This window comes from Branchiostoma belcheri, unplaced genomic scaffold, assembly GCF_001625305.1.
Source record: "Branchiostoma belcheri isolate BF01 breed outbred unplaced genomic scaffold, Haploidv18h27 scaffold2, whole genome shotgun sequence".
In the NCBI taxonomy this organism is placed as follows: domain Eukaryota; kingdom Metazoa; phylum Chordata; class Leptocardii; order Amphioxiformes; family Branchiostomatidae; genus Branchiostoma; species Branchiostoma belcheri.
In genome coordinates this window covers 3,712,958-3,735,588 of record NW_017803490.1, presented here as the reverse complement: position 1 = coordinate 3,735,588, position 22,631 = coordinate 3,712,958, and the positions used below count along the sequence as shown (strand labels likewise).

The window sequence follows — 22,631 nt, the reverse complement described above, 5'->3', positions numbered from 1 at the left end:
TATATATAGCAGAAGGACTGCAACTTGCACGGCAGGATACTACAGAGCTGGTATAGTTTTGAGTGGCAAAGACCAGGACTTAAAATATCATACCTTAATATCATACCTAATCTCACATTATATGTTATTATGTATACCTTGCATGTTATCTTGTATGTCAAGGTCAAGTTAGAAGTTCAAGGGTTATATATAATTAGGTGTAACAAGTCGATCGGTGTAATATAGCCAGCTGCTGCCGCGCCGCATGCCTGCAAAGCTGGTGTGTTATGGCGAAAGGCGGTTATACCGGCTATACAGATACAGATGTCTGCAAGGAAAACATATTGTATTTTCTCTACTTCTTCTGCTTCCTCTTCTTCTTCAAACAAAAGTTAATAACCTGTTACTCTGCCACCATAGTTCCTGGTACTGTAGCAGATACCCTCTAGCTGGTGTTGGGTTACATTTTATACAAGGACAGAGTTGGAGGATCAGGTCTTTACACATTATACATGAATGTGTTTGGGTAAGAATAAACAGGGCAGTAGCTTGTTTGGCTAGACCATGTGAAGGTAAACAGAGTAGAAGGACAGAGCTGAAGGAGCTGGTCTTTATATATCAAATATGGATATATAATCGCAGAGTGGAACTTGCTGTCACCAAGTACAGTAGGGGCATTGTCATTAGATAGCTTTGAACAATGTCTAGAGTTAGATGTTCAAGGGCTAGGTGTAACAAGTCGATTGGTGTAATGTAGCTGGCTGCCGCCGCGCCGCGTGCCTGCGAAGCTGGTATGTTACGCCGAAGGGCAGTTATACCGGCTATACAGATACAGATGAATGATTTTGTTAATACGAATAAACAGAACAGAACAGAACATACAGTAGTTTCCTAGACAATGAAAATGCAAAAAGGATTGCTTTTCAAATGTTATAGTTTTAGTATACTACCTGGATTTACCTTGAATACAGAGACCCCATGGCCTAGTAGAAGGGTAGACTTGCTAGCTCTTTGCTATGTCCATCTCACTTGGGCTGAAACAAAAGAGTAACCAGGGCTTGAAATTCTTTTTTTTCTTCATATCTACACTGATGAAAATAACAGTAACACCTGCATATGCCCTGAGTACATGGACCAGTGCAGGTTAGGGGCAGGTAGACATCAGAAATACCTGCACAGCTCCAATTTTACCTGCACTAACCTGCATATACCCAGTACATGGACCAGTGCAGGTTAGGTGCAGGTAGCATCAGAGATACCTGCACAGCTTCAAATTTACATGCACTAACCTGCATATACCCAGTACATGGACCAGTGCAGGTACATGTATGTGCAGGTAGACATTACAGAAATACCTGCACAGCTCCAATTTTACCAGGACTGACCTGCATATACCCAGTACATGGACCAGTACAAGTTAGGTACAGGTACCCATAAGAAATACCTATACAGGTTCAAGTTTACATGCACTAAACTGCATATACCCAGTGCATATTTTGTACAGGTTACGTTCAGGTAGACATCATGAATACCTGCACAGCTCCAATTTTGCCTGCACTAATCTGCCTGTACTCAGTACATGGACCAGTGCAGGATAGGTGCAGGTAGACATCAGAAATACCTGCACAGCTCCAATTTCACATGTACTAACCTGCTTATGCAGGTGGAATTTCCAGTCCTTGTCAGCCTTGTCCATGTAGATCTGAGCATGTCAAAGTCCTATGGAGAAAGGGTTAATTATCATTAGCTGACAGGTACATAACTTCTGCTCAGAATTGCAGCACACAAACATTCAAACATTCCTACCATATCAGTAGAATGTGAGTGTAAAGTAATAACAACATAGCTTACCTTCATCTAGTGGTATTACTAGCCCTGGTCAGCCTTGTCTATGTAGATCAGACATACATGAAGCATGTCAAACTCCTATGGAGAAAGGATTAATTATCATTATCTACCTGGTCCATTACTTTTGCTCAGAATTGCAACACTCAAAGGTTCATACATTACTATAGTAGAATGTGGGTGTGAAGTAACAACATAATTAAAAGTATCAACATTGTTTGAAGTAACAGCATAGTTTCAAGTAACAGCATACATGTAGTTACTTACCTTCATCAGTAACAGCATAGTTTAAAGCAACAACATATATAGTTAAAAGCAACAACATAGTTTACCTCCATCAGTTACCACATACTTTGAAGTAAAACATAGTTTGAAGTAACAACATAGTTTGAAGTAACAACATAGTTTCAAGTAACAGCATAGTTTAAAGTAACAGCATATTTACCTTCATCAGTAACAACATAGTCTAAAGCAACAACATAATTTACCTCCATCAGTGACAACATAGTTTGAAGTAACAACATAGTTGCAGGTAACAACATAGTTGGAAGTAACAAGTTTTTTTACCTCCACCACAGGGTATTGGACTGCTGCGAATGCTTGACACCATCATCAGTGACAAAGAGTTTCTAAAAGCAATCGAGGTAAATGATTTAGAATGCATAAATGTGTGTCGTACTTTTACTGTAGTTATAACGATGGGCAGAAGAGGGCTAGGCTATGTAACTTGTGGATTTGAAATTCGTAAAGAAAACGGTCGGGAAAAAGTCTCCATACGCTGACGAAACAAGCAATTTATACATGACTTTCAGTCAGAATAGCACAGATAACTCTTTAGATAGCTAACGGAGTGGTCAAGATATGAAATTATAGCAGTTACGCTGGTAGAAACTGTACAAAACTTACAGATATGCGTGCAGACGACACCAGAAAGTTGCAACCGCCATCTTGGTTGCTTTAAATGGTAACGGTATGTCAAAGGTCAACGGAGCGCCCTGATTCACCCCTGAGTCGCCGTACGTGGGATAGCCCGTTTAAACATTATAACAATATTAAAACAAAAGCGTTCAATTATAATAAAAGCGTTCAATTATAAGTCATTTATACACCATGTAACCGACTCATAAACAAGTAAAACTCTACTACAGTAACTCTATTTCTATTAGTACTGTTTAAATTCTCATTGTTTACCGGGGTGTCTGGCTTTTACCAATGATACAGCCACTTTAAAGATGCACGTTGTTGTCTTAAACTCTTGTCACATTTTCCTGCAGAATGTATTAGCGAGGTTTTCACAAGACAACATGAATAGATCACAGTTTTGGGACGCAGTATCTGAGGTAAGCGTGCTGACAATGTTCTGCTGGGTGGGGGTGGGGGTCTAGTTCATAGGCGTTTGTGCTCATCTTCCTTTTTCTTTTTCTCTTGAAGTTATTTGCCTTTAATGTACGGAACCTTAACACAAGATCCCTTTGCCGCATTGGTATGCCATTTGGCATGTCGTCTGCTAGTAAGCGCGAGAATAAAAGAATGAATGAAGGAATGAACTTTATTGCTCGACAATCGCACATAGTACAAAGTTTGTGGCATGATGCGGTTTTTTTTTAAATTGTTGCAGTTTTCATAGGTAATTTAATATTACAAAACGACATCCCCATCAAGGTGTTGAACAGTCTCCACAGCTATTGTCAGCTGTTTCTGTGTGGCTATCATCTTGTTAAATATTGTAATAAGAAATGCTGTTAACAAAACTCTCACACCACAGGCGACAGGGTTTAGAATAGACGTGGCCGCCTTTATGGAGCCGTGGGTGACACAGCTGGGATATCCGTACGTGGCGCTCGGACGGCATGAAGAAAGGGACGAGTCCAGAAACATGTTCTTCGTCCAGGAGCCCTTTTACTACTCCGGATATGTCGATTTTATGCGGCATTTACACCCAAATACGTAAGTCTTAAAATACTTCTGATGTGTTTATATCTTACAGAATTATAAAGTTTGCATGATTACTGTACTGCTAATTATTTATCAAATCATCACCAAAGCGGTCTTCGTTACTTTCAACCACAGCCACCCTTAAACTAATAAAAGTAGCTTCACTGTCGGAATGCTTGTTTTTCACCATCACTAGTGGCTCCAGTGACTGATTTCAAACGTGTTCTTATGAGTTCTATAGCTATATAGATGTTTCAAATACATTAATTTCAATTTGAATAATGTTATAACATTGCGCTTTGTATATGTTTTCCAGGTGGGAGATACCAGTCACGTGGAAAAGTGAAAGCCATACAGACACCAAGCTTTTAACCATGACAGAAGAAAAGTGTACGTATGATGTTTATTGGAACAAAATGTTGAACCATCACTGTATAAACTATTTTTCAAATTTTGCACTAGAATAACTTCAGTAAAACGCTTTACAATAACTGAAAATGTCTTTGATGTGTACATTTTCCTCAATAATGTTGTCATTTTGACTAAAGCGTACATTCTACTATAAAGAACTTACGTGTGAAAATATTTTCCCAACAGATGTCGTACCGGATGTGACATCACCGGACGAGTGGGTTCTGGGAAACTCGGATTCTCGCGGTTTTTATCGCGTGGACTACGACAACAAGAACTGGGCCCTGCTAGCAGACTACCTCCTATACAACCACACAGTAATTTGATGGATGTAATTGTCGATTGTAGTGTGAATGCCCGTGGCATTAAACGTTTCTATTTCCTCTCATCTATTAAAGAATTTGCTGGCAATCAACATAAAATAGTTTTCTATGCTGCTATATTTGATATGTGTTGGAGTCAATTGTGACGGGAATATTCGCTTCTTCATTCTTAAAAACGAGAAAAAGAAAAACCCCAAAAAGGATAATTCATACCATAAAAAATTGTATCTTTCTATGGTACTCTCTTGATATCTTTTTATTCTAAATTGCCCGTTAGAATATCCAATAATGGTGCTGATGTGCATGGTGTTATTTTTAAGGGATATCTTTTGTCATTTCTGGATCAATTACATGACTTCGTGCATAGTGGGGGCCGTATGTAAAGAGGCTATGCCATGCTGTGTTACGCCTTTTGTCGCCTATGTGGAAAACCCATTTTCAGAATTACTAGAAAGATTTTGATACTCTCAATGCCATTTACCAGCGTTAGTATGCATCGTAGCAGGTAGGTACGTTATACATGCTGTGTGTTCATATAATCATATCAGCTATTTCATGTGTAGAATAACCAAGTGATGCCGAGGGTACTTACTGTACTTATGTTATTTCAGTTACTGGAGCCGTCAGTGCGGGCAGTTCTCATAGACGATGCATTCAACAACGTAAGGTGGGCTGACATCTTACGACGTAGGGTAGTACTGCATCACGGTGTAGCGACGTAGTAGAAAGGCGATTTGTTTATCATAAGTATATGGGGCGAGTGTTGTACTGACTTTTTTTTTTAATTCAGGGTAAGAAAGTATTGTTTTGGGTGGCTTAGTTGTGGGTTTTTGTTTCTGCTTGTCCTAACAGCTTCATTACATGGTATATGGGATCCGGAGGTGATTTTGACAGTTGATTGGTAGGGAGGTTACGCCTGAAGTTTATTCAGTATTTGCTTGGTGGGGGTGTAATACCTGATTAAATTACATCACACAATTCCCTCCACAGTTCCAATACATTCACGGAAATCCAAAGCACTTATCAGAGCTCTGTGAACTCGAAGGTCAAGAAAATGATACTTCCCGGAAGTCTGAAATCTCCAATCTCTTTTTTCTCTTTTCAGGGGAAGTATATCGTTGATTCCAACAGCAATGGAGATGACCAGGTACTTAGACAAAGAGGAGAATTACGTGCCTTGGAAAGCCGCACTGGATGCCTTTCATTACGTGAAAACGGTCGTACATGGAAGTTGTCCGACCTCAAGTCAGTGTCCATATCATTGCCGGCTGCAGGTTGGTAGAAACATTGTTAGGTATGAATAGTGCTAAGCTTTAGAGGATAGAAATTGTACACAATATGTAGTTTGATAACCATGAAGTTATGGTTACTAAAGATAGGTGGCGCTATTAGCAGTATAGTTTCTGAGGATTTTTCTATCATTCGCGCGTACATACATGGGCATACATGGGCATTGTACTTACCTTGACCAATATGAGAGTATATATATTCCTATAGATTAATGTTTAGCTAGGTGTTTATTATAGTCCTATGGGATTTGAAATAGCCTACTACTACTACTACTACTACTGGGAAGAGAACATTACATTCGTCATAGAAGGTTATGATGAAGTTTTTTTTCATGTTTTGTTCTGCAGGAATATATAGCAAGAAAAGCAGCAAGGGTACTAAAAAGGCACTCGTTACAAGAACCATCCCCGGAAAAGAGACTGCTGGTAGCTGTAACGTTCAAGGCAGCCTGCCAAAATGGAAACAAAAATGTGACGAAAAGAGCAAAAATCATGTTTGACAGATGGAAGAGGAAAAGGATTAGGTAAGTTTTCGTTCGTTTATACAGAGAATTTGTACTCAAGTTCTCCTACTTTAACTGTATAAAGTCCTTCTCACACATTCACAAATTTCATTTTTATGTTGTGAAATTCATGTTTTGGACGTTGGTATGGGCATAGTACGGTCAAAAGCAAAGGGAATAAAGTTCAAAGTTTATCAGTCACGTATCATGAATTATGGGAAATATCTTTGATTCTTTTTATTAAATTAAAGTATCTCATTGGTGCATGTTCATAAGAATATGTAATGTACCAATTACCACGTACCGTTATGTCATTGTATAATAAGCAACGGTATTCCTATTTCTTTATTTAACATTCAAACATGTAATAACAAGACGTGGTGACGGCACACTCATGTTTTTGAACTTATATTAATGCCGCCACCAACACAAGGGAAATACAATACTCATTTTCACCTGAGCGAAGTGAGGAAAGTCGTGTTAAGTGCCTTTCCCAAGGGCACAAGATCGGCATGTCAGGACTCGAACCCGGGACCTCTTGGTTCCGAGTCGGGCACACTTATTATTGATTTGTATTCCAGGATACCCCCAGACATCCAGGAGTCTGTCATACACGTGGGGATCGCAGCAGGCGACCAGAACGTCTGGTGGCACGTGTGGAAACAGAGTAACTCTAGCGCCATCTCAGCACAAGAACGGCAAATATTTCTCTGTGGTCTCGCTGCGTCACAGCAGGAGTGGGTTCTGTGGAGGTTAATATTTTCATTGGTTAGTTAACATGTTAGTTGATATGTTAACCGCGTTTAGTTTTGTAAAGACTTTACCTAGACTTTAATCATTGTGGTATCTTATTTTAGTTTTTATATCCTAGAGTAGATAGCGTTTAATAATAAGGTAGTGAGAGAAACTAAATAAAATTTTCAGTCAAGTTATAATTTCTATAGGATGGAATATATAAGCTAATAAGTCCTTTTTTATTTTCTTCAGTAATATAAAATGAGAATACAATAAATGCAACGTATACTTTTCAGATATCTTCATTTTATATTCGAAGAAAAAGGGATCACGGTGCAAGAGGCAAGTTTGATATTTCAATGTGTGACACAAACTAAGGTCGGAAGGGAGACAGCTTGGAAGTTCGTCCAAGGGAACTGGGAGAAACTGACATCAAAGTGAGTAGAGTCTTGCATTTAAAGAATTGAAGTATTTTAGTTATCATTGCAGTTTTGCTTTGTTTTCATTTTCCATTGTAACAACATTTTGTAAGAAGATGTATTGCCAGCATCTTCAATCCTGACTGTATTGGAGCATTGCACGATTTTATGACATAACGTGTAACACCGTTTCATAGCATGATAAGCCAGTGCACATTTTTGGCTACCTAATACCAGTACCACATCTTACCAAAATTAACCTCACACCCCTGGAAATCATCTAAAACCCAATCTCCTTCGATTCACTTTCAATCCTCGCTGCTCAGGTCAAGATACATACAAACATACAAACTCCCCCTGAATCACCGCCACCCAAAACAATACGTCCCGGAAGTGATGAGATAGGTACATGGCACTAATGCTTATTTTCGCCATCATAGATACGCAGATGTCCCGACCTTACTAGAGGCCATCATCCAATCAACGTTAACAGGTCTATCAACGGATCAACATTTTGACCAGGTGATATTATTTTGCTAAGACTTTCATCGTTTTACGTAGCATCGTCTTTATGTCCGACGCCATGGTAATATCCCTATTTCCATCTTTTTGTAAAGAAGCAGTGAATCATCCAGGAAGTCTGTGGCGCCCTCCGTCTTTGTTGTATTTGGGTAAGTTTAATTTCTCAGTTTTAACTAGTTTAATAACAACGTATTTTTTTTTATTTTCAGTTGGAGCACTTCTCAAGTTCAGTACAAGAAAAGTATCTGAGAGATCTGTTGGAGGAAGCCGTGCATGCTACAAGACTGAACCAGAGGTATATCGACAGGAACTTGCCTTACCTCGAGGACTGGTTAAAGTTGCCGTGTGCACGGGCGGACACAAGGGACACAAAACGCTAACTACAGAACCATCACATACTTTTTCTCCTGATGACAGACTAGAAGTCATTCGGTGAAAGGTTCGTCAAAATCCTACGGAAGGAAAGCTAAACCTAGATTGGAATCGCTCGTCTTCCTCACCAACACCGTGTCACCACTGCATATTTTGATGATAGATCACTGGGTGGCTCTTTCGTGATCAAGCGCCACCTATCGAGTGTTGTTGGTGCTACTGTGCCGGTACCAAACTGTCTCTTCTCAAAGTCGTTTCAAACTGCATATATAATTTAATTATGATTCATAATTACATCCAGTCAGCATTTCATAAAGTGCAAAGTAATGAGAAAAGTTTGCGACAAGTTTTAAATTCTTTGTTTCATATTGACCGAATATTATCATCTAAAACTTGTTTGTAGTGATACCGTAATGTGTTTTCATTGCATTTATGAAATACAATGAACTCCAAAAATTGTACCATTAAGAGAAGTAAGGCCATTGTCCCGTACAATCCTCACGTTTTGTTTTGTACTTGCAAGAGTAATCATAAACGTTGTTGTCCTTGTGCTTTTCGCTGCTATGTAGTTGTTGACAATGGATAGATGATATGCAAGGTAATTGAACTTCATCGTTTACAATGGGTCAATAAAAAGAAAGTGAATTTTTATCAAACTTTGTATGTTTCTTTGTATTTCAAAGTGCAAACGTTTCTTTGTGGTCTATGAAGAATACTTGAAATTATGAGTAAAAACCAGTAATGATGATAAAAATCAACTGCAGCATATTTCATTTACGTACCTTTATTGAAAAAACACCTATCTAGGTCATACAAAAGGGGAATATCAAGCTCTTTTCATAGTTACCATAATAGAGTAATGAATTTTTTTTAATATGAAGAATTGTTGTGTAACAACAACGCCATTGCATACGCTCTCCAACTAGAATCGCATTGCTATGGGTTTCCGCTAACAATCACAAATGCAGATTTAAAAAGCAGGCACGACATTGGTTTTCATAGTCACTTGAAAGAAAATGAGATGCACGATGTCTCGTAATCTATGCTGTCCACTTGCCAAAGAGTCGAAGGTAGAGGTTGGTGGTGATGAAACACTACATCCCGACATAGACCACGACACGGTTGGAATTCTAGGCAGCAGTCCTTGTAAAAAAAGTCGGTCGACGAAGTTCTGGATATCTTTACTTATCAGCAGCATGGTTGTCATTATTGTTTCCGGGAATAAACTGGGATGACGCCCCATTCTAGATTCAAGAACCGGGTTTGCGTCATACGTCAGTTTTGTCCAACCAATCAGAGACGTATTTCTCGTTTCCCGCCAGCCACTGGATGTGGAGGTCGGTCTGCTCCTCAGCCCTTTCAAGGATTCTTCTGAGACGAGGTATGTCGATAAGCTCCTTCAGCTGCCGCAGCTGCAGGAAGATGTCAACGATAGTCAAGTTCACGAACATCGTTAAAGTCCCTGTCACACATAGCCAAATATGGTCTCCCAAGCACGGCCCCCAAAACATTGTTTATATGTTGTTTTGTTTGAACGATCTACATTAGTGAGTATGTACAATGAATACTACACTAGTCTTCCTGGAGTCATGCATACAACACATAACACAACCAAAATAGAATAAACATTAACTACCCATACTTAACGAACATTGTCATTGAGAGGAAAAAAAACTAAAATGAAGATAATTCGAGAGGTCAGAGTTCAAAGTCATCATAAAGTAAATTCATGTACATGTAATAGTTTATCATACCAACATTGCAAGGGTCTGTTTATGTATATGTGTTCTACCTAAAAATATAATGGTTTTAAAACTAGGACAGTTAAGTTCCGTTTCAGGATCCATATATTTCCACAGACTATGAAAGATATGACCGGATGTTGTATTGGCATTTGGCTGAAGATATGAATGGTTTTGATTGATTGTACCTGTTGCAGTTCATATTCTGACGTCATCTGTGATGACACCGATCGCAATATATCTTCTTGGATTGACGGAGTATCGGCAAACCTAATAAAACAACATCAAAAGACAGACAGATATACACTGATATCAATATTGTTTAAAAAATGAAGAAGATTAAGCATATATCTTTCGTACGCAGTCTCAACTACGTCACTTTTCGTTCTTAAATATTCCTTCAAAAAGCATTGCCATTGAGGCAAATTCATGATGTTCGACCAAAGTTTTCCTTTATTAGTTAACAACATACATTTACAATACAACTTGTGATATAAGTTTTCTCGTACGGGCACGGACCTTTGTTGTAATTCACGCCAGTTTCCATAAACGAATTTCCAGGCAAGTTCCCGTCCAGCAACGGTGTCTGCCATGCTCTGAAACACCAATGGTACATCTTCTCTCCTGATGTTGAAACCGTCCTTTATCCAACCAAGATACCTGTGTAATGACAGAATATCAAAGCATGAAAGAACATTTTCCTTTAATTTTTTATACTGTCAAGAACCGTTGTGGCTCTCTAATAAACAACGGCATCTTGCAAGACTTTCCGTCTCTTCAATGTTTAAGAGGTATTTACACTGCGGTCTAAAAGAAATACATGTAGTAATACGTTCAAAAGAATTCTTAAATTTAGGTCCATTAATGCAAATAATATGTCTTCAAATAAGAAGCTAGGTTTGTACCGAATCTATTATCCTTGTTGCTATAACAAGAAGCCCGCAACTGTACAAGTCATGTTTTTTTATCTCACATTTTTCTAATGTTGTTTTCCTTACCTCATAACGTTTACTTTTCTGTTGGAATATATGTTTTGTAAATTGCTTGTACTACGTACGTGCAAATAGATAAAGAGAAATGGAATAAAAAAGGATACGTCCACACTTTTACCTGTACAAAATAAAATCTTGTTGAGATGATGCTAGAACTGTCAAGAAGAGTTCACGATTCTGCGGTGAGGTTGTTGAACTGGAGTTGTATTTTCTCCACACAAAGTTCCATTCACCCTGGCTCCCCGAGGCTATCCCTTGTTGTAGGACGGACTGTCGTATATCGGGGTCTATTCTATAAAACATATTCTATGTTAAGAACTTTTTGACATTTTAACAACAAGAAGTGCATTTCAACAACATGAAATGTTACATGAAATGCATGGGAAGCTTTACTGTTTATTGTTTTTTCTTTAATATGAAACTTATTTATGATCGAAAGGTACATAATTATGGTCGTGATAAACAAAAAAAACCCTTTCAAAAAATATATGGAAAGGACCTTGCAAAGTGCATTAGATAAAAACAACAGGCTAGCATCAAACGTGCTATCAATTCCAGACTCTATGACAGTTGTTGGCATGACTTATGTTGCAGATACATGTATATCAAAGACTGTCCAACCGTCTTACCTCTGTCGTCTTGTTCTCCATTTTTGGAACAGTACTGTGGCAATTTTTGTTGCATTAGCGTCGCCATATCGACAAGCAGCTTCAAATAACTCCGAATGTAGTAGCCTCCTCCGGATGACATCTTCTTGAATTTTGTATCTTCTCATGGCAACGACCACTTTACTTGATATGTATGCCTGCAATAAAAGCGTACTCTTTAAAAACGTAGCTAGTAGTACTTCTTTTATCGTGATATTGAATATAACTTCAATAGTTCCCTTTTCTTCTATATGTTACTGATCAATGTTGAAGTAAAATTGAGGATTAAAGAACGATTGAAATGCAGTATATATCACAGTAAAATGTAATACGTAAGCAGTCCGCTTGGTGTGCTATTATCTCACTGAAGTTCTTTCCACTTGAAAAGGAATTTATTCGGTGCGGTTTTTGCCAGGAATCACAGTAAAAAATTACTAAAATTTAAGCAGCATAGTAACAATGCGCTGTTACTACTTATGAATATGGTCAATATCTCAAACATGCAACTACAATTGGTAGTTTAAGTTATATATTCAAAACAGCATACCCAAAATAGGTTTAAAATGTATCACCTTTAGTGAGTTGTAGCTTGGACTTTTAGACATGACAGTTAGGAGGTAATGCAAGGCCCGCAAGGCTGCTTTCCAAGGCACGTAGTCGTCTTCCTTATCCAAGTACCTGGTCAGGTCCAGGGCTGTAGGGATAAGTAACCTCGATGCCCTGAAATTTCCATACTTTATGTCAATCATTAGAGTTCTGAAATTATAGGAATGTTTTCATCCAAACATCAATATTCTTCCAGATGCTAATTTATTGCATTTACTTCTAAGAGACTTTTAAAAGTATTTTAGTGTTTAAAGGCTAGGCCTGCAATTTAGCCCCAAGGCAGCCATGGCTTTTAGACATGTGTATGAAATGAACGAATGGATAAACTTGTCTGCTGCTGCTGCTGCTACTACTACTACTACTACTACTACTACTACTACTACTACTACTACTACTACTGCTACTACTACTACTGCTGCTGCTGCTGCTGCTGCTGGTCCTACTACTACTGCTATCATTACTACTTCTACTACAGTACTACTACTACTACTACTACTACTACTACTACTATCATTACTATTACTATTACTACCACCACCACCACTGCCATCACTAGGATCTATTTCCTCTTTCCTGTCAAAGGTTTAAAACTCTGAAATAATACTTATATGCTTGATATTATCTTAGCAACGCCAAAGGGTCAGTGACCTTCTGCTACTTACTTATTCCATCTTTAAGTAATGGGAGAAAGAAGGAAATGAGCAAGCACTCGTTATCCCTCTTGAAATTGGGGATTGGCCCTTTACTTAGGATGTTGGTTTTGGTGGCGTTCCTGCTATCGACCGAGATTCAACAATTACAGGGGTGGATACGTTACTAATGACCATGCCCGGGTTGGTCGATTATACGAATTTAGTTTTGGCAAATTTCTTCAATACATTCTAATATACCAGACGGTGTATACTTGCTATATACCAAATAACATTGTTGTAATGATTGTAATTTTCCAAAACACATGGGTTATCTAAAAACATGGCTTTTTAGTAATTTAAGGATCTAGACTAAAGCTCTAGCTTTTGTGGGAAACAAACAGTTTTCAGTCTCTTGGACTGGCTCCAAGAATATGGTTACTAATGGCCATGCTCGGGTTGGTCGATTGTATAAATTTAGTTTTGGCAAACTTCTTAAATACATTCTAATATGACAGGCGGTGTATACTTGCTATATACCAAATGATATTGTTGTAATGATAGCTTTTGTTGGACTGGCTCCAAGAATACGGTTACTAATGACCGATTGTATTAATTTAGTTTTGGCAAACTTCTTAAATACATTTTGATAAACCAGACGGTGTATAATAAGCCTTGTTATATATCAAATGATATCGTCGTAATGCAGGTAATTGTAATTTTCCAAAACTCATGGGGTTATCTAAAATAACAGGGGTTTCAGTAATGAAATTGTCTAGACTGAAGCTCAGGCTTTTGTGAGTAATTCTCATATCGTTTTTCAAAGTTCCCTGGACTGGCTCCAAAACGAATACGGTAGTCTGCAGACAAAGTTACCTTGCCAAATTGAACGCGTCATCAATAAGGCTAGCTCTCGTCGACACGTCGAAAACCTGGAAAAACATGAGCACACGTTACTATTTTCCTTCCGAGACTGTAAAGAGATCCAATTCAGCTAGTTAAAATCCGTTACTTAATATGCGTGCGTAAAGGCTTCGTTCTTTCAACTGCCTTTACGCATACTTATACGGTTATTCAAATATCGAATACTATACACTGAACTTGGACGATGATTTGTAATTGGTGAAATTAATTGCAGAACTACTTGTGTTCGAAATCAAATACATTCAACATTTAAACATTTTTGTTTATTCCAAAATATTAATTCCATGGTTATGACATCCGTTCAACGCCTCATTCAAGGTTTGATTATTCATGAAACATTCCTACCATAAAGATATCTGTCTCATGACAACACAACTTAGTAATATGCTTTTCTTCCTAAAGGTGACAGTTAAACACATAATCAACAAGCTAAGTCTCGAAATGACCACGGTCCGATTTAGCCGGCTGCTTGTCAGCACTAACAGTTCACACCACTATTGACAATTACATCCTTCAAATTACTGTGTGGTTGGTCAGGAGCTGGTCCGCCAGTAACTTCCAGTTTCCAGGCCCGTAGTTCACACGGTAGAACCCGTTGGAATCCGCTTTCCCAAGAACCCACTCTCCCTTAGACGAGTCGTCAGAAATGTTCTCTGTAGTTAAGAAAAATAATCGTAATGCAATAAATTTCCCTCCGTTCTGAAATTACGTTGAATGCGCTCAACTCTAGTGCTTTACAATGCAAGCCTATGATATAGCAAGGAGGTTATAGTCATATAGGTAATTCATGGCCTTCAGCAAACGCATGGGAGCACTTACCGATGCTAACATTAAGCCACAAGACCCTGGCGTCCGATTGGTCCCTGGTCTTGTAGGCCACTGGTATGTTCCAGCTATATGAGATATGAAAATATCAACATTCCGAAGGCAACACTCCTGTGTTTCTCATACATAAAATACATACAGGAAAATTATTATTGGGTTACTTTCAAAACAGTATTCATCATTATTCTTTCGGTATATGGATGTACTTACTGCAGGGTACTTTTGGAAGCCAGAAAATAAGAGAATGCGTCCTGGATGATGTATAGTCTTCTTGCACCGTTGTTTTCCACCGTCTGTCTCAATGTGACGTACGGGTAACCGGCGTTAGACACCCAGTTGTTCATTACAACTGACACGTTAACAAAGGAATCCGTTGCCTAAAATACAAGACAGAATGTCAATGCACTATTGCCTCCTAGTAATGACCTTAGTTTATTTCTAATCTATTAATGTTTACCCTAAGTGTTTACCTAGACTCCATTTCTTCCCTTTCTTCTTCCTCTCCCATTCAAAACGAAAAAGTCAATTAACCTTGACCAGATGATTATCGACATGTCACAATGGTAACTGACGCCTTGTGGTGTTAAATTATGATTATGAAGCAATTAGCAGGACGGAGTTGGAGGGGCCGGTCACCATACATTATTTTTTCCTATTTTGTATATCAAACTTGCGGCCGAATTTTGCGTCGTCACATACATTCACTGGATAACATACAAAACATATCATCTGGTATAACCTTAATGCTTCTAATACGGTCCTCTTTTTTAAATTTTATATTATGTCATATTTATCAAAGTAATTCAAGCATACCTGCGACAGCGTGCTCCATAACTGCGATGTGTTGATTGTGTCATAGCTTGCTAATATGGTCTTTTCAAAAATAAAAGAAAACCGGTTATGAAGTGTATCTATAAAAATTTTCGACATTATCAAAATCTAATAAAAATGGTAAAATTAGCAAAATTGTAAATTGACAAACTGCTATAAGATAAATCTTATGATCTTACCTTTTTTGCCCTCATGTATGAAGAGTCGTAGACAATACTTCGGACCATCTTTAGTATAGTTAATCCCTGAAAGCAATGAAATAAGATTATTTACTTTCGTTTCTTTGAATTGTAAACAATCGAGTCAATTATGTTTGAATCCTTAAAATGCAATCAGCAATTTACTTCAAAAAATCCACGATTGACGTATCTGTTCTGACGACATGACAAATTTGAAGAGCTTAATGTCTTACATTAATAGAGTTATCATGTATTTTCGTAAATGTCGCAAGACGCATGTCAGCTTAAATTGATTTGCTGTACATTAATATGCTTACACACTGACTCGGTCAATGCAAACTTAATCGTGATTAATGTTCTACCCATATTGATTATTTCTTGTCACCTTGCCTGACATGACAATTTTTTGGGATCCATCCAATATTTCGTCGGTCCAAGCTTCACTGTTTAAGGATCTGGTCTCACTGTGGCCATCATAAAGAAAGGCTGGCAGCACAGATTCAACAAGTTGTATTGGTTCCTGTGGGTTACAACAAACAACTATTTTCATTTTCATTTGTATTTTATTCTATTTTATTCACATGCATTCACACAAAAACGTGTGACAATACTGCAATGGCTATGTCACTATTGTGCATGTGGAAAATGGATGGTACGCAACGCCGTTTGTAAGTGCAGATATAAAATCTATAATGTAATTCTATTGTACTTCGTTTATCTACAACTCTCTAACTGGTTTTTCGCAAGTGGTTCACTGTGTATTGAAGTTAGGTGTCACTTTATTGTACTTTAAATTAGTTTACCAATAGTGAGGGTCTTTCACAGGCTGTTGCTTATATGTACCGATATTGTACTATTTGGGAATGTCATATAGTAGAGGATTTTTATGACTATTGTTCACTTTGGAAATTTGGTGATGTAGCAATAAACAGTATAATGCTTGTAAGCAAGGCTTACCATAGACAATTCCGGAAAATGACACGCGAGTGATTCATATGCTAGTTCCGTACTCAGAGCTTCTGTCACCCACAGATCACTCCACCATGCGGCAGTCACTGTTATTCCAAACCACTAAAAAGAAATAAATTATCAGTACCACATCCTATTAGTGGAAAGCGTTAATCAGTTTAAGTGTAAACATTAGAGAGAGAAAAAAAACATATTTTGCTGCCAACATGTAGGGCTAGCAATGCGGCTTACAAGGTGTTCTCTATATCGTATTTGACTATTTTCAGGAACTGATATATTTTATTGTTATTGGAATCATATGGCCTTTAATTATATGTGATGTGTAACTTTACTATACTTGAAGTATATGTATATATGTAGCCTGCCGTTTGCTAATACAATTCTTCTGACTTTAAACAATAGCACCAACAGCAATCCGTTGAATACCAAGGGTAGGACGAGAAGGGCATCTATGATGTTCTTACAACTGAAAGATTGTATGTATTTACGTACATAGTGCGCGACTGCATGGTTGAGTGCCATCGCACATTGTAGTTGATCACGGATGCTTGAATCGTCGACATCACAAAATAGCAAAGTATCCCTGACCATCAGAAGGCCACTGTACACGTCATAAGGCACGATTTGGCCAGGGACGGGCAGCACATCTAAAAACATACAGAGGAGAACCAGAGGAAAAGTACTTATTACTAATAAAAATGTCTAGACCATGGTGAAAGTAGCAGCTATTACGTATCTAACACAAAATCAGATTAAACTATGAATAGTAATGATCAATACAAGGGTTGTCAACCGAGGACTCTTTTTCACAGAACTATGCATATGGAAGAAGAGTGCAGCTTGCTGTCACCAAGATCAGTAGGTGCCACATCACTAAATAGCTTTAAAGAGTTCTTACATGCAGTTGGATGTAGATGTGCAAAGGTTTTCTGTAGCATTTTGTGCAGTGTAATATACTATTAGCCAACTAGCCTACTGCCTCCTAAGATGTTGTGTTACGCTGAAGGGTGGGTTTACCTTATATAGAGAAGTAGGAAATGTCAGATGAGCCACGCGATATTGATTCATTACTGAAAGTGCGAGATATACCCTGATTCTGAAAGGACAGCATTGTTTGAAAAGAGCAACGTTTGGCTCCAAAAAAGACTATAAGTGTGCTCTTGATAGAGCAACCTTTCATGGATGGGTGAAACAAAGGTTGTCCCATTTACGGTAGAGAAGGATATGCAGGATCACGTATGGATAAAAAGGACACAGTGTCTATTCAGGAATGTTAGGGACCGAACCTGTGATTTCTAGATCGTATATCTGGCCGTTATCACTACACGGAATCCGCTCTTTAAGCACTCTTAAAAGGTCCGTTTTGTCACACTTTAATTTGCTTAAAGTCATGTTACGACCACTTGAATATTAAATTTCAGCTACTTTTACGTTTGCCCACACTGGACAATTCGGCGCCTCGGCTTACCTGTCTTTTGAAGAAGATAATCTAACCCCAACAAATCCTTCATGTTGCTTATGGCATCCAGGGTTGTGTTTAACGCGACTTCAGCAGCTGGTGACGTGTTCGGATCAAACGGAGACCACACTCGCACCTGGAATAAACAAACACTGAACCTATCATGAAAGTTCATCTGTGTTGGTAGTTACATGTTTAAAGTTAAGACTTTTGGTCCGACACAAAAAAAAATCTCTCACCTAGAGCTTTCGACCAGTCACTCTGGTCTTCCTCAGTAGACTGTTGGACCAAAAGTCTTAACTTTAAACAAACACTGAACCTGAAACTATTATATTTATTAACTTTTTGACGCTTGCAGTTACATTCCTCAGTAGTAACGAACGATCTGGGGCCATACCATCGGGCAATACAACAGCTGGCATGTTTCGAGATTTTTTAAGATTTCAAAATAAAAAAAAAAAGGTTTCGTTATTTGTGATGAAAACAAATTCTAAAAGCATACTAGATAATTAATTTCAAGCTGAATCTAAAAATAGTTCTACGTAATATTCTGAATATCATTACACATCCTCACCACTTGTCCTCTAGATGAATATCTTTCTAATTCAGTTAACCCCTCAAACAGAGCAAACCCCAGCAGATGAGTAGACAGCTTTGACGTCCTGTAGAACGTTTCTCGTATCCAGCCGTTTGCCAGTGTGGTTGTGCTTTCTGACGGACTGCTGGTAAGAGCGATCTGGTCTGTTACAGGTAAATAGAAGATAAAAATATTGTTGTGTTTTCTTTATTTATAATTCATAAGACAACCTGATATATGACTGGTTTATAGCTGATGTAGATATAGATTTATGATGATGTACGTGGCCAATCTTTATCATTCTCAACAATTATGCTTCTAGAATAGAACTTAAAATCACACAGTTTAAGGCATGTCATACAATTCCAGTGTAGCAAAAAAAATCTACATTATGAAACCTGTCTGACGTTGGAATTTACTGTCATTTCGTACCACAGTTAATACCTCAAGCTTTTGAAATAGCGCAAAAACAAACTACGTGAGGCGTCTCTTTATTTGCTGAATACCACCAATTAAAGCCATAACCTGACGATACAAAACAAGCAACTGTTTTCCACCAGCAACATCAAATGACCATGGACACCCTAGGCCATCTGAAGTAGCCATAAAACATGGCCCGAGACCACACTAATAAGTTGATTAAGTCTGACGCCCGGTGTGTCACTTAAGGTACGGAAGGATCTAAGCCTAAGTATGACTAAGTTGGTCAGTAGAGGTTTCCTTGCCTGATGGATGTTCAATTATGACGTCAAAGGTGGCTTTCATAGCTGGGTCGTCCATACAGGGGAACACATGCCGGGCACCGGTAGGCTTCAGTCCAGACACAACCATTCGTCTGTAAAACACAAAGCGATATCTGTTTATTTCAATGTACCACTGAGTACAAGCACAATGGAGGGGAGGGGCAAACAGGGGACACCAATCGTCTTTCAGATTGCCTCTCCTCCTATACAATATAACAATAACAATTACTAACATAATAATTATACTAAACAAATAGCCATTACATTTAAGCTTGAAATAGTTATTGATAGATTATCTATAAATAGTTGATTTGCCTCTGCACAGCCTTTACGTTGCAAAATGCATGTAACAACACAACAAATTCGGTCAGGTTGTGACAATTAGATTGCAATAAACAATCTTTGGTAAATAGCAGAGTGCACAAGAATAGGTGCTAGTTCAGCATTTGGTCAAAATGGACTTAATTATTCTTTTTTCCATAGCTAATGTCTTACCAATGTATAAACAAACCCACATTACATACTTCTACACTAATAGGCTGATAAAATTTCAAAAAGTCGCAATGAGGTCAGAGGTCAGCAGCGTCAAAGATGGCGGCGTCCGGTGATACTGGAGAGTAAGTCCATAAAATTGATCTTTTTCTCACACTAATTCACACATTCGACCTTGTTTTGTATAGGTGATAGAGCCCAGACGATATTCAACCCAAAATAGGTGTAGACGTTTCCGATGCCGAACTTTTTTCCTCAGTTTCATTGCCGTTTCTATCTGTCGTCTGCGTTTGGCGCGAAAATTAAACTGTTATAGGTGGGGAGGGTACTCAGTCTCGACAGAGCACAGTCGATCAGCGTCAAGTTTTTTTCATCTCAATGGCACCTAACTTGTTATAGACCATCTTTGGTCCTTGCAATCTGTACTTCGTTACTGTATCGTCCAAGCTGTAGTGTTGGATAGTTTAGGAACATGGTGGTTACCATGTAATTTATACCCATTACTGCAGTTAGCAAATCCTGTCCCTCACCGTCCCACAACTCCTGACAGCAGCCCAAGACAGGAAGACTTGGCTACACCTCTGCTGCAAGGTCTGCCTTGTCCCCCCGACGACCAGTGTCGGTCATGGGACTAGGTAGGTAGGTAGGTAGGTTATTGTTACCATGTACTTATAATTTATACCCATTACTGCTCTCCTCCTACAGTTAGCAAATTACTGCATCGACCAAGCTGCTGTGATCTAATATGTTGGACTCTTTTTGAACATGGGGTTTACCATGTACTTACAATTTATACCTATTACTGTTCTGCCCCTACAGTTAGCAAATCCTGCATGTCCTATATAAATGTAACCAGTCAATCAGATTCAGCAACCTATATGTTGCCTAGACAATTGACTTGGCAATTTTACTGCAGTTAATAATGCCATGGTTATGTTCCCAGTATCCTGTTCCCAAAGACCTTGAAATTAGAATATCTGGTACATCTATTATAAGCACCAATCATGTAACAGTACTACTGCCAACTCCATTAATGTCAATTTTCATACATGGCTTATGCTTTCTGTATTGTTTCTGTAAACTCAGGGCCTGGCAAATGTCAAGAATTCCTGTGGTGTTTGCAAGAAAGGAGTTAGAAGAAACCAGAAAGGTATTTGCTGTGATCTATATGATGTTTTTGTTTCATAGCAAATGTATTGACATGGACATACAAACATACCATGATTTAGCCCACAGTAGTGACTACTGGTGAAAGTGGGGATTGTGGAGAAAAGAATGATGACTCAAATGAAGAAGAAAATCTCAAGAAGTTGTTCCATGATACTCTTGTCAGAGGGTTTTATCATTGTACATCTGAATATCTGTAGCCTGCTGTAGAGCAAACTTGACCAACTGTCTGTGTTATGTCTTAATTAATGTTGATGTTATGACGGTTAGCGACAGTACCATCCTTGACTCTGAACTGCATATAGATGGTTATCACTACAGAAATGACAGAAATTTGTGTCTGAGGCTCACAGCCATGCTTCAAGACCTGAGCTGATACAGCCTGTTTTTCTTCTCAGTTGCAATACACTAAATCAATTACTACATGCTTTTGTACGTACACAGACTGCCAACAAGCCCAGAAGAGTTTTTCTCCTTCTTGAGGGATGCTCTTGAGTCTGAGCTGTTCCTTTTGGGCAACTTTAACACCAACCTCAAGACCCCCAGCTGCAAATTCAAGTTTGAACTGTGGCAGGTGATTAGCATTCCAACCCATATTCCATGACTAATTTTAGTTTCATTGACCGTGTTTACTGAAGTGACATATGCATGAAAGTTGCTGCACCATGGGTTTCTGTGTCTGTATAGCCGGTATAACTACCTTTCGGTGTAACCCACCAGCTTCACAGGCACGCGGCGCGGCGGCAGCTGGCTATATTACACCGATCGACTTGTTACACCTAACCCTTGAACTTCTAACTCTATCTAATGACAATGCACCTTTGGGTTTGTAAACCTATTGCTCATATATTGAATGTCCTTCAATACAGGCCACATTCCAAGAGAATGGGAAAGGGCCATGGCAGAGGTACACCCATACATAGACCTATTTCAGTGTTGCCTGTCATAATGAACAAGGCATTTGTAAAAGTGGTAACGTTACATGGGCAGTTCTTACAATGCTTGCATCTTCACCAGATTCTCTCTACACAACAGCCAGGTTTCAAACCTGGACATGCCACAACTACAACCCTTCTTGATGCCACAGATTACTGCACACAGCATAGATAGTTTTATGTTTGTTAGCATTTGATATTGCTGATGAGAATGTCCTACTTCTGAAACTGTCCTGGGTTGGTGTTCAGGGTGAAGAGCTTTACTGGTTCACTGATTACTTAGTTGAGTGGGAACAGACTCAGTATGAATAGATGTGAATCTGACTTCTAACCAGTTACCTTAGGTGCACCACAGGGCTCCATCCTGGGCCCCTTACTGTTCATTTGTATAGCAATGATTTACCTCATTGCTTCACAAACCCAGCTATACTACCACAGCTGACCACTGCACATTCGCATTCAGAGGCACAGCATACTACAACACACTACCAGCTGACATTAGGCGCATATCAACCCTATCACAGTTCAAAGCAGCTTTGAGACGCATGTCTCGTGCATCTTCGTGACTTCTGACCTCGAGT

General features: G+C 38.7%; 2 protein-coding genes and 2 long non-coding RNA genes across 4 annotated transcripts in view; 2 read left to right on the top strand and 2 right to left on the bottom strand.

Moving 5' to 3' along the window:
• The window catches only part of LOC109468396 (aminopeptidase N-like), a 34,743-nt gene extending 26,170 nt beyond the window's left edge, over positions 1-8,573 (top strand). Inside the window, exons 7-13 of the mRNA XM_019766645.1 lie at positions 2,403-2,468; positions 3,099-3,164; positions 3,590-3,771; positions 6,867-7,037; positions 7,317-7,457; positions 7,880-7,961; positions 8,171-8,573. Coding sequence (XP_019622204.1) covers positions 2,403-2,468; positions 3,099-3,164; positions 3,590-3,771; positions 6,867-7,037; positions 7,317-7,457; positions 7,880-7,961; positions 8,171-8,341 — 879 coding nt within the window. The 3' untranslated portion in view covers positions 8,342-8,573. The remainder of the gene's footprint in view (positions 1-2,402; positions 2,469-3,098; positions 3,165-3,589; positions 3,772-6,866; positions 7,038-7,316; positions 7,458-7,879; positions 7,962-8,170) is intronic.
• A 2,727-nt stretch (positions 8,574-11,300) lies between these two features.
• On the bottom strand, positions 11,301-12,395 carry LOC109468678. The gene is made up of 3 exons (XR_002140141.1): positions 12,287-12,395; positions 11,697-11,872; positions 11,301-11,359 (listed from the first exon to the last, which is right to left on the bottom strand). It is a non-coding gene; the product is annotated as an uncharacterized LOC109468678 (long non-coding RNA).
• A 1,991-nt stretch (positions 12,396-14,386) lies between these two features.
• LOC109468583 (aminopeptidase N-like) overlaps positions 14,387-22,631 on the bottom strand; it is a 40,608-nt gene continuing 32,363 nt past the window's right edge. Inside the window, exons 6-10 of the mRNA XM_019766875.1 lie at positions 16,666-16,779; positions 15,512-15,571; positions 14,909-15,075; positions 14,693-14,766; positions 14,387-14,526 (exon numbers count right to left, since the gene is read on the bottom strand). Of these exons, the coding sequence (XP_019622434.1) occupies positions 14,387-14,526; positions 14,693-14,766; positions 14,909-15,075; positions 15,512-15,571; positions 16,666-16,779 (555 nt within the window). The remainder of the gene's footprint in view (positions 14,527-14,692; positions 14,767-14,908; positions 15,076-15,511; positions 15,572-16,665; positions 16,780-22,631) is intronic.
• Positions 20,032-21,683, top strand: LOC109468675. Its single transcript, XR_002140139.1, has 4 exons — positions 20,032-20,073; positions 20,458-20,587; positions 21,035-21,098; positions 21,560-21,683. It is a non-coding gene; the product is annotated as an uncharacterized LOC109468675 (long non-coding RNA).